The sequence below is a fragment of the Mustela nivalis genome, assembly GCF_964662115.1.
Source record: "Mustela nivalis genome assembly, chromosome: 20".
NCBI lineage: Eukaryota > Metazoa > Chordata > Mammalia > Carnivora > Mustelidae > Mustela > Mustela nivalis.
The window spans coordinates 40,202,420-40,217,342 of NC_139039.1; the positions used below are offsets into that span (position 1 = coordinate 40,202,420).

The 14,923-nt window shown below is 52.5% G+C and overlaps 1 protein-coding gene across 6 annotated transcripts in view; it reads right to left on the reverse strand.

Annotated features, from left to right (window-relative positions):
• The window catches only part of ARHGEF10 (Rho guanine nucleotide exchange factor 10), an 83,952-nt gene extending 75,015 nt beyond the window's left edge, over positions 1–8,937 (reverse strand). For 4 of the 6 annotated variants that reach the window (XM_082715285.1, XM_082715281.1, XM_082715280.1 and 1 more), the window contains exon 1: positions 8,848–8,937. In XM_082715285.1, the coding sequence (XP_082571411.1) occupies positions 8,848–8,935 (88 nt within the window). In that variant the 5' untranslated portion in view covers positions 8,936–8,937. Of the gene's footprint in view, positions 1–7,695; positions 7,968–8,847 lie in introns of all 6 variants that reach the window. The other 2 variants (XM_082715282.1, XM_082715283.1) reach the window with 2 other exon arrangements.
• Positions 8,938–14,923: the final 5,986 nt, after the last annotated feature.

Genomic DNA, 14,923 nt, shown 5'->3' on the forward strand with positions numbered 1-14,923 from the left:
ACGCATGTTCTCTAGGAGAAAGCACAGCTTAGGCAACAAAACAAGTCTCAACAAATCTAAGGAGGCTGAAATCGTATCAAGAACCTCCTCCAAACACAAGAGTATGCAACCAGAACTCAACCCCAAGAAAATGGGAAAAGACACAAGTATGCGGAGATTAAACGATATCCTACTGAGACACCAGTGAGGGAAAGAAGAATCCAAAGAAAATCGGAAAACAAAACCTTGAGACAAATGAATATGGAAACATTAACACCCAGAAAACCTATGGGATGCAAGAAAAGCAGTTCTAAGAGGGAAGTTTGTAGCAATAAATACCTATATTAAGAAACAATGGGACGCCTGGGTGGCTCAGTGAGTTAAGCCTCTGCCTTCGGCTCAGGTCATGATCTCAGGGTCCTGGGATCGAGTCCCACATCGGGCTCCTTGCTCAGCGGGGAGCCTGCTTCTCCCTCTGCCTCTGCCTGCCTCTCTGTCTGCCTGTGCTCGCTCTCTCCGCCCCTCAAAAAAAGAAACAAGAAAAATCTCCAATGAACAACCTAATTTTATACCTCAAGGAACTAGAAAATGAAGAACAAACTAAGCCCAAAGTTAGCAGAAGAAAGGAAATAACGAAGATCAGGAAATAAAGACGAAAAGATGATAGAAAACCTCAGTGATAAGAAGAGCTGTTTTTCTGAAAAGATAAACCTTGCAAACCTTTCACTAGACCTACTAAGACAACATGACACTACCTATAGAAAACCCTAAAGACTCCACCAAAAAATGGCTAAAACTAATTCAGTACAGTTGCAGGACACAAAATCAATATGTGAAAATCAGTTGCATTTCCATACATAATAACAAATCATCAGAAAAATTAAGAAAACAATCCCACTTACAACCACATCAAAAAAAAAAAAATCTAAGAATAATTTCACCAAGGAGGTTTAAAAACCTATACAATGAAATCTCTAAGACACTGATGAAGTAAATTGAAAGAGACACAAATTAAAAAAAAAAAAAAAGATATTCCATGTTCATGGATTGGAAGACTATTGTTAAAATGTCCATGTGACCCAGAGCTATCTACAGATTGAATCCAATTCCTATTAAAATTCCAGTGGTGTTTTTCACAACAATGAAACAATCCTAAAATTGGTAAAGAACCACAAACACCCCAAATAGCCAAAGCGACCTTGAGCAAGAAAAAAGCTGGAGGCATCACACTTCCTGACGTCAAACTACGTGGCAAAGCTCCAGGAATCAGTAAAATGGTCTGGGAGCAGCCTAAAAGCAGACACACAGCACAGAAGGGAGAGCTCAGAAATAAATCCACGCATGTTCACCTAATTTACAGCCGAGGAACCCAGAGTGCACACTGGACAGTGTCTTCAGCAAATGGAGCCGGGAAAACTCAACACGCAGTGTGAGTGTGTAAGGATGAAACTGAGCGTTACGTCACGACATACACAAAACTTATCTTGAAATAGATTAGAGACGTTTACATATGGTCTGAAACTATGAACACCTAGAAGACAATAAACGCCTAGAAGCAAACACAGTAAGCTCCCGGACACCAGTGTTGGTGACGACTTTTTGAATCTGACATCAAAGGCAAAGACAGCAACAGCACATTTAAACAAATAAATAAATAAAGACTACTTAAAACTAAATGCTTCCACACAGCAAAGGAAACCGTCATCAAAATATAAAGGTAACCTAAGAAATGGGAGAAAATATTTGTACATCATGTATCTCATAAAGGGTTAAATGCAAAGTATATAAACAATTCATACGACAGTAGCCAAAAAACCACCTAACTAAACAATGGGCAGAGGGTCTGAATAGCTTTCCAAAGAAAACCTTCCGGTGCCCAAAGGGTATGTGAAAAGATGCTCAACATCACTGACCATCAGGGAAATGGAAACCAAACCACAACATGATACTGTCTCCCACCTGTCCAAATGGCTAGTACCAAAAAGATGAGAGACCGTAAGTGCTGGCGAGGATGCGGAGAGAGGGGAAGCCTCCCGCACTGCTCGTGGGAAGGCAAGCGGGTGCGGCCACTCTGGAAAACAGTGTGGTCCTCAAAAAACAAAAACTAGAACTACCATATGATTCAGCAACCCCCTTTTGGATATTTACCCTAAAAGAACAAAAATAAGACCTTGAAAGGGTATGTGCACCCCCACGTCCACTGCAGCCTTATCCCAACAGCCACCATGTGGACAGCCATCACATGGTGTCCACTGATGGCTGAACAGAAAGAAAATATAGCGTCTGACACGTGCAGGGGGTGCTCTTCTGCCGTCGAGAGAAATCCTGCCGTTTGCAACAACGTGGACGGCCCTGACGGCAAACTGAAATAAGAAAGACAAATCCCATCTGATCTCATTTTACGTGGAATAAAAATGAGCTCATAAGTACAAAGAACAGATCGGCGGTTGCCAGGGGTGGAGACTGGGCAAAATGAGCGAAGCGTGTGGGAGAGCCAAAGTTCCGGAAGTCATGGAACGCGCTGCGCAGCACAGGACGGAGCTAGCCCTGCAGGATGGGGTACAGGTTCCCCAGCCAGCCAAAAGTGCCGCGTTCCTATGAAATCTTTCACAACGGAAATGGTGTAAACTGAAGAAGGAATGACCTTTCATTCATGTAGGAAAATGAGTGAGCATGTCAGACCCCAAAATTACTTCTCTCTGGCTCTTCTTAGGCCTCAGGACACAACATCCTACCGGATGCCCAAAATACATGGAGAGAAAGGCCAGCGGATGCTCACAGACACAGTTCAAAGCGCTGGCGGCCAGATGCGGAGAGCAGAGCCCAGGAAGGAGCTGGTCGGGGCGCATGCCGCCCGTAGGGGGTCCCCACAAAACAGATGCTGAATGTGATGCCCACTTTTTGACTTTTTCATAAGAGGGAAATCCTCTTCAGGTTTCTTCCTGCTACTGGAAGTTGGTAATAACATAGATCTTTGGAAAACACCAAGTGTGTGGAGTGGCGGAGAACTGTAAATGAAAGCTGCTGAGGAGATAGAAGTTCAGAGTCCCCCAGACACAAACATCAGCAGGTCCACTGCGAAAGGCACCTTCCTCAGCAGGTGGCAGCCGGACTACCTCCTTCCCCCAGAAACCTCCTGCTTCACCTTGCTCAGGACAACCCACAAGAGCTCGGACTTACCTCCACTCCTCCTTCCTTGCATTCCCAACAACGAACCCACCAGCAAGCCCTGTGAGCTCCACCTTCAACAGGTGCCCAGAATAGCACTAACCCCTCCTTCCAAGGCCGCCTGTCTGGTCCACCCTGGAGCCCATCTCTGCCTGAGTTCCTGGAAAAGCTTCATCATTGACCTCCCTTGCCCATCCTCAACCCTGTGTCATCTGAACTCAGTACTGTAGCCAGGATGGCCCCGTGAAACAGGGTCCCACGGGGTCACGGCTCTGTAATGGCTTTCTGTCACACTATTATCACCTCCCTGAGGTCATGTGCTAAGCTGTCTCCTGTGACCACAGGACCTTCTTGCTGCTCCTGCCCCACGGCCTTTGCACATGCTCTCCCTTCAGATAGAAGGCTCTTGGTGTGATCTCACTCACCTTCTTTCAAACTTCACTCAAGCATCACCTTGCTAGTGAAGACCCACCTGGCCCCTATGTAACTCGCAAGCACCGCCACCGTCCCCACCTCAGCACCCCAGCCCTGTCTCTTGCTTTCCATTTCCAGACCAGTTTTCACAGTCACCAGACCATCTCAGCAAGGGGGAAGTGGAGGCCTACTCGGATGGTTTCGCCACACACTCCCTCCAGTTTCCTAGAGCAGAGCCCTGGAGGAAGAGGTGACCAGAGCTCTCACACAGTCAGGACGCCTGGGACAGTGGGTCCACCTATGGCACCCTGAAGACCATCGGGGAAATGAGCCATAAGACGAATCCACTTGGGGCGCCTGGGGACTCAGTTAAGCTGCTGCCTTCGGCTCAGGTCATGATCCCAGGGTTCTGGGATCGAGTTCCGCATTGGGCTCCTTGTTCGGTAGGGAGCCTGCTTCTCTCTACACCTCTGCCTGCCACTCTGCCTGCTTGTGTGCTCGCTCACTCTCTCTCTCTGATAAATAAATAAATAAAATCTTTAAAAAAAAAAAAAAAAAAAAGAGGAATCAGCTTGCACAGGAAACCTGGAGCCAGTCACCTTCCTCGACTCCAGGGGAGCACACACCCCGCCTCCCCTTGTGGGATGAGCTCATCTGAGAAAGCTGAGCAGAGAAGCATCCCAGGGTCCAAATCTCCCTCTGGCCAAGGTCCTGGGAAACAGGCACCTCTCCTCCCTGCCCCAGCCGCCTGTGACAGAAGTCCGGCGTCCCCCTGTGCTGGGGCAGAATGGTGCACCTGTCCTCTTTCCTGAGACATCAACACAAACCATGGTTTGCTGCAGTTTTCAGGGAGGAGCCTGAAGCAGCAGCAGCCGCCACCCCGGTTCGGTTTCAGTCTGGCCCGTGGGGCTCCTTGCGGAACTAGAGCTCCGAGGAGACTGGTGTGCCGTGTGGCCTTGGAACCTAACAGCAGGAGCTGAGATTTCAGTTCCAAATGAACACTGGCCTCTTCCACACAGCACAGCAAAGTGGAGAGAGAATTTCTCAGGGGTGTGGCTCTGGAAGAAGAGCTTCTGCCGGCGGAATTCACAGAACCCACGCAGATGACATTTCGCAGCAGCTCCGCCCTGGGAGCAGGCGGGGCACGCAGGGCATGGTCCACGCCGCCACCGCGGGCTGCTTCCCACCCCCGGCTGAGCTGCCGGCTTGAGAACCAAACAGGAAGCAACTTTCTTACCACTTGTGCAGCAAGAGGACGGGGCAGGCGGGAGCCCAGTCCCTGTCCTTGGGAGGAAGCAAGCAACAGCCCACAACCTCGCGGCTGTCTGGTCCGGCGACCCGGCCAGGCTCACACCTGCTCCCATGGGGAGTAAAAAGACACAGTGAATTCTTTCTACCCCAGCTCAAGGCTTCTCGCGGAGAAACAAACTCCGGCCTCAGAAATGTGCTCATCAATAGCTCTGGAACTCCCTGGGTTGTGTCTACACTGGCCCACACAGGGGTCCCGTCCAGACCGCTCAGCCAATGCCCTAGGGTTTCAAGCCACTCTCAAGCTGCCCTTAGAAAGGCAGGACCTGGTCTGATGAGGCAGACCAGTAGGGTGACTCTGTGTGCGGGAAACTCGGACCACAGCCTCCCTGAACACCAACGCTTCCGAGTCCAAACTTCCAACCTCTGCTCACTGGGCACAGAGCAAATCAGCGTGAACACGGCTCTTCCGTTCACTCGTCTCCCGTCCCTTGCCGTCAGCTCAGTGCCCACTCCATTCTCCCTCGAGAGAAGTAAGGAAGAGGAGATGACAGAGCACTCTGCGCGCACAGCTCCCTTCTATCCAGACAGAAGGCCTCGGCCTTCCTCATCCGGGTAGCCCCAGGCTGCCCATACCGAGGAAAGAAACACAAGTTCGGTTCTCACGTCTATATATGACTTTGCAGTTTTACATTTGGTATTTCTATCTCAAAGTAAATGTCCGTATTTCTTTCTTAAAAATCATAATGTCCATGCGTAAGGGTCTAGGTCTCCATAGCCAGACCGCACAGCTCTGGTTCCGATGAGGATGGAGACAGACCCTCTTCGCAGGAAGCAAAGCCCAGACCCTCAGGGATCCTGCCACGCCTCACCGGCGAAGGGTTCCTTTGCTCCATGGAGCTGTGCCAGGGCAAAGGATGCAGGTGCCCTCCACGGTTCATTCTGTTTTCTTCATAAATTCCCCAGGTCAAGTCACAAGTGATTCACTGGGTCAAGATTTCAGAGCCCAAGATGGGCCCCTAGGTGCGCACCCCCCCCACCTCCCCCCACCACGGGGCCTCGATTTCCTTTGCGGGCACAACGTGCCACTCCCCACGCCCAACGGCAAGCACACTCCCTCTCCAGCTCTCCCCCGCACACAGGCCACGGCACCCTGTTACAGCTCTGAGGCTGTTTTACGTTAAAAAACAATTTCTAATACTGGAAGAGGGTTCATGGAAAAGAAAAACATGAACACGCACAAACGATTTTTAGGATTTTTAGTATTTCAAAAGATCATTTTCCTGTTAATTAAAATAGGAAATAAGGCACAGACACCCCTTCCCCTAGCAGGTACAATTCATGGCGGTGACTTAGAGGAGAGCAGGAAATACAAGAGGAACAGAGGCTCTGATGGCCCATCATTTCCATCATCAAGGTTTTGAAACTTCATACACACGCAAAGAAAGACGCCCAAACCAGCGTCTCGGCCTGGCGACGCGGAGCAGTGTGAACGGGAGGAACAGGGACAGACAGAGAGCTCGCGTGTGTTGGCTGAGGCCGGTGGCACAGGAGAAGGGGCCCCGCTAGCTCTCCACCCGGGCCTCCCCTGTCCTTAGCCAGCAACCTGATCACAGCCCTGACCTGTCACAACTGTCACAGGGTGGACACTGGCCAGCCATGGAGCCAGCGCTGCCCACACCCTCCTGCAGAACACGCTCCGCTCTCCTGCGGGACCCCGGCAGCTCTCCGCAGACCTGGAACCGCCCTGTCTGCTGCAAGCTCCAGGATTCCCTCCTTTTGTCAAAATTACACTGGTCCAAGGCTTTCATGAAAAAGGGAGAAGGTGACCTCCTGAATGGTTATCACCTCCTTTCCTCATCTGTCATACTTCTCTGCACTCACCTTCCTACCTGGGCAAACTGTGAGTCCCAGATCAATGGAACACGAACGTGCTCCGGTACCTGACTCTTTCCCCGCAGCCTTCTGAGGACTCCCTGTGCAATAAAATACTGTATCTCGTGACGGGGTTTTAAAAGTATTATTTAAAGAGTAATACGGCCCAACTCGCCTCGGTTTTAGTTGTTCTTCATTAGGCAGAAAGCTTCTGTGTAATAAGCCGTAGGTACTACGTCCCAGCAATTTCATAAGGAGTAAACAGAAGCTCTGTGGGATAACCTGACGCACCCGGGGCCGAGCAAGCAGTTCCAGAACTCACCCCAGGTTCCTCTCAAAGCCCCTTGAACTCACCAGCGTGCCTCTCTCCAAAAGAACTCCCAGAGACTCTCCTTCTGACTACACCACAAAAGAAACTACAGAGAAAATATGGCGCTTAGGAATGTCTCCGTGATCCAGACAGTAAATTCAGGGAAAGTCAAGCTCAACTTTTAAAAGGTAGAAGGCTATCCTGAATCAGTTTCAATTTTTCCTCTGTCCTATTCTAACTCTTTTGATGGAAAGACTAACCAGTTAGGAAAGAGCATCTTAGACAAATGACAAGACACCATCAAAGTCTGTATCTGATGACAAAAAGACATGATACACCGACCTAACGATGTTGGCCACTAAATCACATCCCTGAGCCAATCAAAGGAATGCTGCCAGATTATGGAGCAAGTGAGGTTTTAAAATCTACAAACAATAAATCTCATCTTTCTTCTCTAATAAGTAATTTCCTAGGAAACATGTTCAGATTACATTTTGTAAGCAACAAATGAGCAGAGAAAACCACACTCCCTGCAACGTTCAGCCTGTGGGGAAACTAAGTAACCCTTCCATTTGCCGAGGGGAAACTAAGTAACCCTTGCACAGGGTCCCGAATGCAGCAGGCTACCCCACTTTTACTCTGTGGCTCAACTAGAGCCAAAAGAAAAGCCCCAAAGGTTTGGGGTTAATAAGAAGTTTTACCTCTGGCGAACGTGAGTCATGGCCATGAATAGTACATGACATCAAATATATCTGCTGTTGTTTTCTGAACGTTGATGCCCTCGGACAAGCTGAATCATTTACTCAAGTGTTTATGTTCAGAACTTCGGGTCCCACGGAGAAGTGTGGCCGCGCGGGGAGAAGTAGGCATCTGCCCGCCAAGGCCGGCACACCGGCTTCAGTCTCTGGGCGGAGGGGAAACCCGTTTTGTAAGTAGCGTGCGCCTTCATCCTAAAGCAGGCCACTGACTTTGTCTTTGGAGGAAAAGGGAAATTACTCTTCCAAATAAACACCTCAACTCCTCCTTTCTCCCGCAGGGTCCTGACAGCCCGCTCAATCAACCCCGGGGACACGGGGCACAATGCTGAAGGTGGGGGCAGCCGCTCATGGGCTTCTTACTGCCACACCTGTGCGTGGCTGCGGGGTTTGGGGGGAACAGCTGCTAAATTTGGGGGTGCTGCTCATGGTCTGCTCCCTGCACTGTCGTGCCAGGGAGCAGTTGGGAGGCTGCCTGTGATCCTTTACCCGCACTGTCTGTACCCAAGGGTGCAGGGGACACACTTCGGGAGCTGGGGGGCGGCACCGGCCCATTACCTGCGCTGGCTGTGCGCAGGGGGGCCGGGAGGACGCCCCCGGAAAGCCGCGTGGCCGCTCGGGGCCCGTGACCTGCACTGCGCGCTGGGCAGAAGGCCCAGGGCGCACCCCGCTGGCGCTGGGGCGGCGCTGGGTCCGTCACCCGCACGGCTCCCGGGAACCGAGGGCCACCCCGCGCCGTCCGCGCGCGGACCCGCAGACCTCAGGCGGCGGCCAGCCCGGGACTCGCAGCCCGGCCGCACTGCGCGAGCGCGCGAGCCTTCGGCACAAGACCGGCTTTCAGGGGAAAAGACTCACCCGCGGCCCCGCGACTAACCGGCTGGACGCTCGCTCCAAGGACCCGCGCCTCCCCGCGCCTCGCCGCAGCCTCCGCGCCGCAACTTCGCCTGCCCCCGCCCCCAGGACCCCGCTCCCTCCGGCCGACACTCACGCCCCCACGCGGACCCCCGCTCCTCCCTGGGCCCGCATCGTCCCCCGGGATCCCCGCCTCCCGGCCCGATCTCGCCCCTCCAGAACCCCGGGCCGCCAGCCCGCACTCACCCTGCCGAGACCCCCGCCCGCCGTCCCTCCGAGCGCCCCTCACCCTGCCCCGCTTCTGCCGCCGGGGATGCGCCCCGGCCCCGCCCATAGGGAGGCAGCTCCACCCCCACGCCCTGATTGGCCGGATCCGACGGCGCCGGGAGCCCATTGGATAGCGCGCCTGCCCGTCCTCGGCCGCGCTCCACCCTCACGCCCGCGCATTCCTGCGGGGCCACGTGGCCGCCCGCGGCCCCTCCTAGGCCCAACGCCCGGCCTGGCTGCGCACGCGTGGGGGTGGGGGGGGCGCGACCCGGCCCGGGCAGGGCCCTCGAGACAGGCCCTTTCCCGCAGAGCCCGCCGGCTTGCACGCGTGGGCGGGATCGTGGACGGAACAGCCCACCCAGACTGCTGGCCGTTCCTGCGGACCCTCGGGCTATGCACGCGTGGGTGTGGGCGTGGGCAGGACCCGCCACCCACTCACAACACCGGGTTCTTGCCGCGGACCCTGGGGCGGTGCACAGGTGGGTGGTGTCGGTAGGCAAGACCCCACCCCCACCCCCACAGGCACCCTTCCCCGCGGACCCTGGGGCTTACACGCGTGGGTGAGGTCGTGGGTAGGACCCCCAGACTCCTGGCCCTTCCTGTGACGCGCGGGCTTGCACGCCTGGGCGGGGTCGTGGGTGGGACCCCCCAGCAGACACCCACCCTTCCCCCGCGGACCCCCTGGGGCTGCGGACTACCGAGAGCACCTCCCCTTCCCTTGGGGAGCTCTTCCTGCCAGCAGGGGCGGTCCTGGCTCGGCAGAAAGTCAGCTGCTCCCAGGCCCGCCGAGGCTTGGGCGTTAGGATATGCAAGGATCTCACACATTTCCCAGGCAATTTTTTTTTTTAAAGATTTACTTATTTACTTATTTGACAAGAGGTCATAGGTAGGCAAAGAAGCAGGCAGAGAGAGAGGGGGAAGCAGGACCCCGCCGAGCAGAGAGCCCAACTCCAACTCGGGGCTCTATCCCAGGACCCTGAGATCATGGCTCGAGCTGAAGGCAGAGGCTTAACCCCCTGAGCCACCCAGGCGCTCCTTCCCAGGCAATTTTAAGAGCCTGAAACTAGTGCTTTAAGAGGGAAGAGCCTCCCCTTCTGGTTCCACCCTTGGAATGGCTAAGTGCTTCGTAGGCTGTCAAAGCATCCTCATACTATGAGTCTGTTTGTGGCTGGAGATGAACTCACAATGCTTGGGGCTGCACCCAAGGGTCCAGCATGCACAAGAACGTTGTCCTCCGTGCTGTTGTTAACCAGCAGGATTATTTTTTTAAATTTTATTTATTTATTTGACAGAGATCACAAGTAGGCAGAAAGACAGGTGGGGGGTGGGGAGAAGCAGGCTCCCCACCGAGCAGAGAACTGAGATCATGACCTGAGCAGAAAGCAGAGACTTAACCCACTGGGCCATCCAGGAGCCCCATTTTATAATTTAAAAAGAAAACGGATTATTGTTATAATTATGACTCAAGTGGGGGAACTTGGGACAATCTTTAACAAGAATACAAAGAAACCACAGTGACACCTACAGAACGTTACCTGGTTACAGGTTAACAGAGGTGCTCCCAGTCGCTGGACTCCTCCCCTTCTTGCCCAAGTCTCTGAGTCATAGAAGTGATCTAAAGTCAGAATTTTAGAACTGCCAGACATCGTAGAGATCTCTAGCCCCATTCACGGCTTCTAGAACAGAACGAAGTAGCTAACTGTCACAGTTAGTTTAAACATTAAGTACCCCTAAAGCTCAGATGCTCTGTGTAAGTTCTTTCCCTGCAGATTCTGAGTGACATAAATCGTCGTCACAACATGTAGAGACTACAAGTATTGGGAAGTAAATAACAGTAGGTAAGGAAATATTTAGGGATATTTATTATTAGCATTTGCTCCTTTTGTAGAACAGGCTGAGCTACTTTTAAATACTGTTTCAGACTTGTCTTCCTGCTGTGAAGATACTGGAGCTGACACATCTCCTTCCAGGGACTGTAAAATCAGAAAAACATTACAGTGTCTCTATTCCTAGGGTTATTTGAGTACCTTGCTCAAAGGTCTTCCACCCAGATAATTATTTTAATAGACAGATGTTAAAAAAAAAAAAAAGAAAAGAAAAAAGAAAAAGGCCAGCTGAATTAATTCCAGCTAGCCACATGCCTGTCACATTTCCAGGTCGCTAAGAGCTGAGGTAAGAGGGAAAAAAGCGCCATATGTAGAATAAACAGGGATTGGGGGTCCATTTGGGGACCCACTTTGATTTCTGACCCTGATAAAATCCTGTGTGACTTACACAGTCTCTAACTATATAGAAACGTAACTAATCATAGGCACATCTCCACTTAGGAGTTTGAAAGGGAGAACTCGACAAAGAGCCCACGCCATGTATCACAGGAGTGGGCGCTCGGTAAATCATAATCATGATTTGGGGCTGTTTATTGTCCCAGAAGAATGAAAACAGATTGAATCAACATTTCTAATAAATAGCTCACAAGCATATTTTCAAAAACTTGAGGACAATATGACACATTGTTTTCACTCAGAAATTATGTTTTGGGACCTATGAGGACAATACAGTAGCAGCATCATAACTAGAAGTAGTTCAGACTGGGCCTTCCCAATCCCATAGGGCCATGCTGAGCCCCTTAGCGCAGGGCCACCAGAAAGGGCAGCTGCGGGTTGGTGAGGGGAACCTCAGGCCAAGGCTGCCGGGTGTGGCTGGGGCGGGCAGAGCTCTGATTTGAGCCTTAATTCCTGTGCAGCCTCCAAGAGTGGGTGCCCTCCCAGACGGAGTGCCGTAGTCTCCGAGCCCGGTGTGGTGAAGGTGGAGAATTCGCACTGAGTCCCTCACTGACTCTTGGGAGATAAAAGTTAGGTTCAATTTTTTTTTTAATATTTTTATTTATTCATTTGACAGACAGAGATCACAAGTAGGCAAGAGTCAGAGGCAAGAGAGAGAAGAGGAAGCAGGCTCCCCGCTGAGCAGAGAGCTCAATGCGGGGCTCGATCCCAGGACCCTGAGATCATGACCTGAGCCGAAGGCAGAGGCTTTAACCCACTGAGCCACCCAGGCGCCCCAGTTAGGTTCAATTTTTAAACATTGAAAGACTTTCTGGTTTTCTTTACATTATGACTACGGCTCAATTCTCCTGTGTCTAAGACTATAATCTATAGCGTTTCAAATTTGTAGGTTTTTAAAATTTGTAGACTTCCTTCATGGCCCAGCAGACCGCGTATTTTGGTTAATGTTCTTGAATCGCTCTGGAATGCATTCTGTGCGTATTACGTAATGTTCTGTATAGGTCAGTTTGGTCGTATTTGTCACCAATGTTTTGTCTACGGTTTCTACCAAATATGGAGAAAGGTGTGTTAGAATCTTCATACATCACTATTCTGTTCAAATTGTACTAGAGAATCGGCCCAGTGTTATGAGGCAAGAAAAAAAAAGTGTGAGACTTGAGGGAAGATATGACTATGCAGAGATAATAGGGTTGTACATAGAAAATCCAAAATAAGCTACAAATAACTTATTAGCATTAAACATGGACTTTAGAAATTTGAGATGGATCACAGCCTTAATCTATGAAATTCCTGGGAAAAAATGTAGAAAATATCAATCTCGGGGTAGGACACGAAACGCACTAAGAACTTAAAGGGTTGAATCAGATCCATAAAAATGGGCCATTTCTGCTTCTCTCATGACCATTAAGACAATGAGAAGCACAGCACAGACTGGGAGTGAGGGTCCGCACACAAACTAAAGGACTTGTCAAGGAAGAGTTCCTACAAACCAACAAGAAAAAGTGTATTTAAAAACAAACACTTCACCAAAGATTCCCTGATGGCCAATTAGAACAGGAAAGGGTGCTCAACAGTAGAATTTCCAGGACGATCCAAAGGAAGCCCACAATGAGATACCATCACACGCATACAAGAAAGGCCAAAATTAGACTGACCCCAGCAAGAGATGATGAGGCTGTTGAGCAGCAGGAACCAGTGTACGAGCCAGGGTCCTCCAGGGACAGAGAACCCAGCAGACACCTGTGCAGACGTAGAGGTTCAGCTCCCCCGAGAGTGCCACAGCCATCCCCGGCACCCCACCAACCAAGCCCCTGCTTGAAATGCTGTGATGGGAGGATCCCAGCCAGTGCCTCGCAGCCAAGGACCGCCGTGAAGCCTGGGGGCGGCCGACGTGGCCCCAGGGAGGTTTCAGCTGGACAGCCGCTCAGAGCCCACGGCGCTGGGCTAAGGAAAGCTCCCCCGGATGCCCCGGGCTGTGTGAGGCCACTTAGAAGTCTCAGCCCCCGGTGTTCCCCTGTGATGGCTCTTCCACTGTGGGTCTGAGCCATGAGGGTCTCCACCGTCCTCCCATGGGGGTCTCCACCTTCCTCTGAGCCTCTCCCTCCCCTCCCCTCTACCCCTTCCCAGAGGACGGAGTCGCAGATGCACACTGGGGCGGAGCCGCACAGTTCACTTCCCCTGGTGGCCTCCTTGCCAGTCAATGGATCATTTTGTGTCTTGACAAAGTTCTCAGATAAAAACAAACACAAGCAACTAGGTTAACGCGGACGCCATTCAAGAATCCACCAGTGGGATGCCTGGGGGGCTCAGTGGGTTAAGCCTCTGCCTTCGGCTCAGGTCATGATCTCAGAGTCCTGGGATCGAGTCCCGCATCGGGCTCTCTGCTCAGCAGGGAGCCTGCTTCCCCCTCCCTCTCTGCCTGCCTCTCTGCCTGCTTGTGATCTCTGTCTGTCAAATAAATAAATAAAATCTTAAAAAAAAAAAAAAAAAAGAATCCGCCAGGAGGGTCTTCTGATGGGGCAGGTGGTCCTCAGTGGAGGAGGGTCATCGCACTCACTTTCTGAACCGTGCTGGTGGTCACACGTGTACGCAGATGTCCACACTTAAGTTCGCACGGTTCCTCGTACGTCAGTGGTATCTCGACAAAGCAGTCTGGAAGGACTCAGAGAAAGTGTGAGCAGCCTGGGCCCGGACAACACAACCGGCCCTGAAACCACAGGTGAGCCCCCTGGGGTCCAGCCTCCCCGCAGGCCAGGCCCTCCTCTCCTGGTGCTCAGGGCTCTGCTCCGGGGAGCTCGTTTACATGCACACGTGTTGGACAGAGCTGGGTTTCAAGGTCAGGCGGTTACAGACAGCTTCCTACTTAGAGCAGCCCAGTGGGCCCCTGGTGGGTGCTGTGGCTGTGGACAAAGATGGCCTGCAGGACGGGGCCAGGAGTCGTGAATTGCAGGGTGTCAAGCCCCCCTACCCCCCATCTCCAGCCGCCAAACGCCCCAGAGGGACAGCGGGACAGAAACGACGGGAGGAGATGGTCTGGCTGCCTTAGCTCAGCCCAGATCGCATCCACCGGACTGGAATGTGTGTGTGTCGCTCAGCGGAAAGCGACAGGCAGGAAGGCGGTGAGAGGGCGATCACCACGCGGGTGTCCTAAGTGCGGAAGCCGCGTTCTCTCCTGTGCCCTTCCTTGTCCCCGCTCACCTCAAACATGCGCCGGTCCCCTTGGAGGGATGGCAGGCTGCGTGGACAACCGCTGTGGGGACGGGGAAAGAAGGCATAAGAACTGGAGCGGAGCGTGGGGGGCTCTGGGGAGATCAGGGGTTAACGCTGCCCTCCGTTCTGGTGGGGAGAAAGAAGCATTGTTCCAGGCGGGAAACAGGGATGTTTTTGTTCCCAGAGCACTTGCAACAACGGCTAAGCTGTTTTCTTGCTTTGCTCTGGGTCCAGTGGAAGGAGAGGCCGAGGGGGACAGCTCTAGGACAGCAAGAAGCTTCACACGGAAACACCTGCGGTACAAGTGGGGGAGGGGACAGGGGCTCCTTGAGGCCAGCAGGCTGAGACCTGGGGCTCTGAGAGCCCTTGGAAGGGCTGCGCCCCTCCTTACATGGGCAGGGACAGCACCACCTCCTCCCTCCCCCACTGCCTCCCCTCCCCCACACTCTCCCATCTCCCTGCCCCCCCCCCCCGTCCCCTCCCCCGCCCCAGACCAAGCTTCTGGCAGAGCAGTTCCAAATTTGAGGAGCTGGAGCTGGGAAGCATTGTTAAAGAAGGGACAA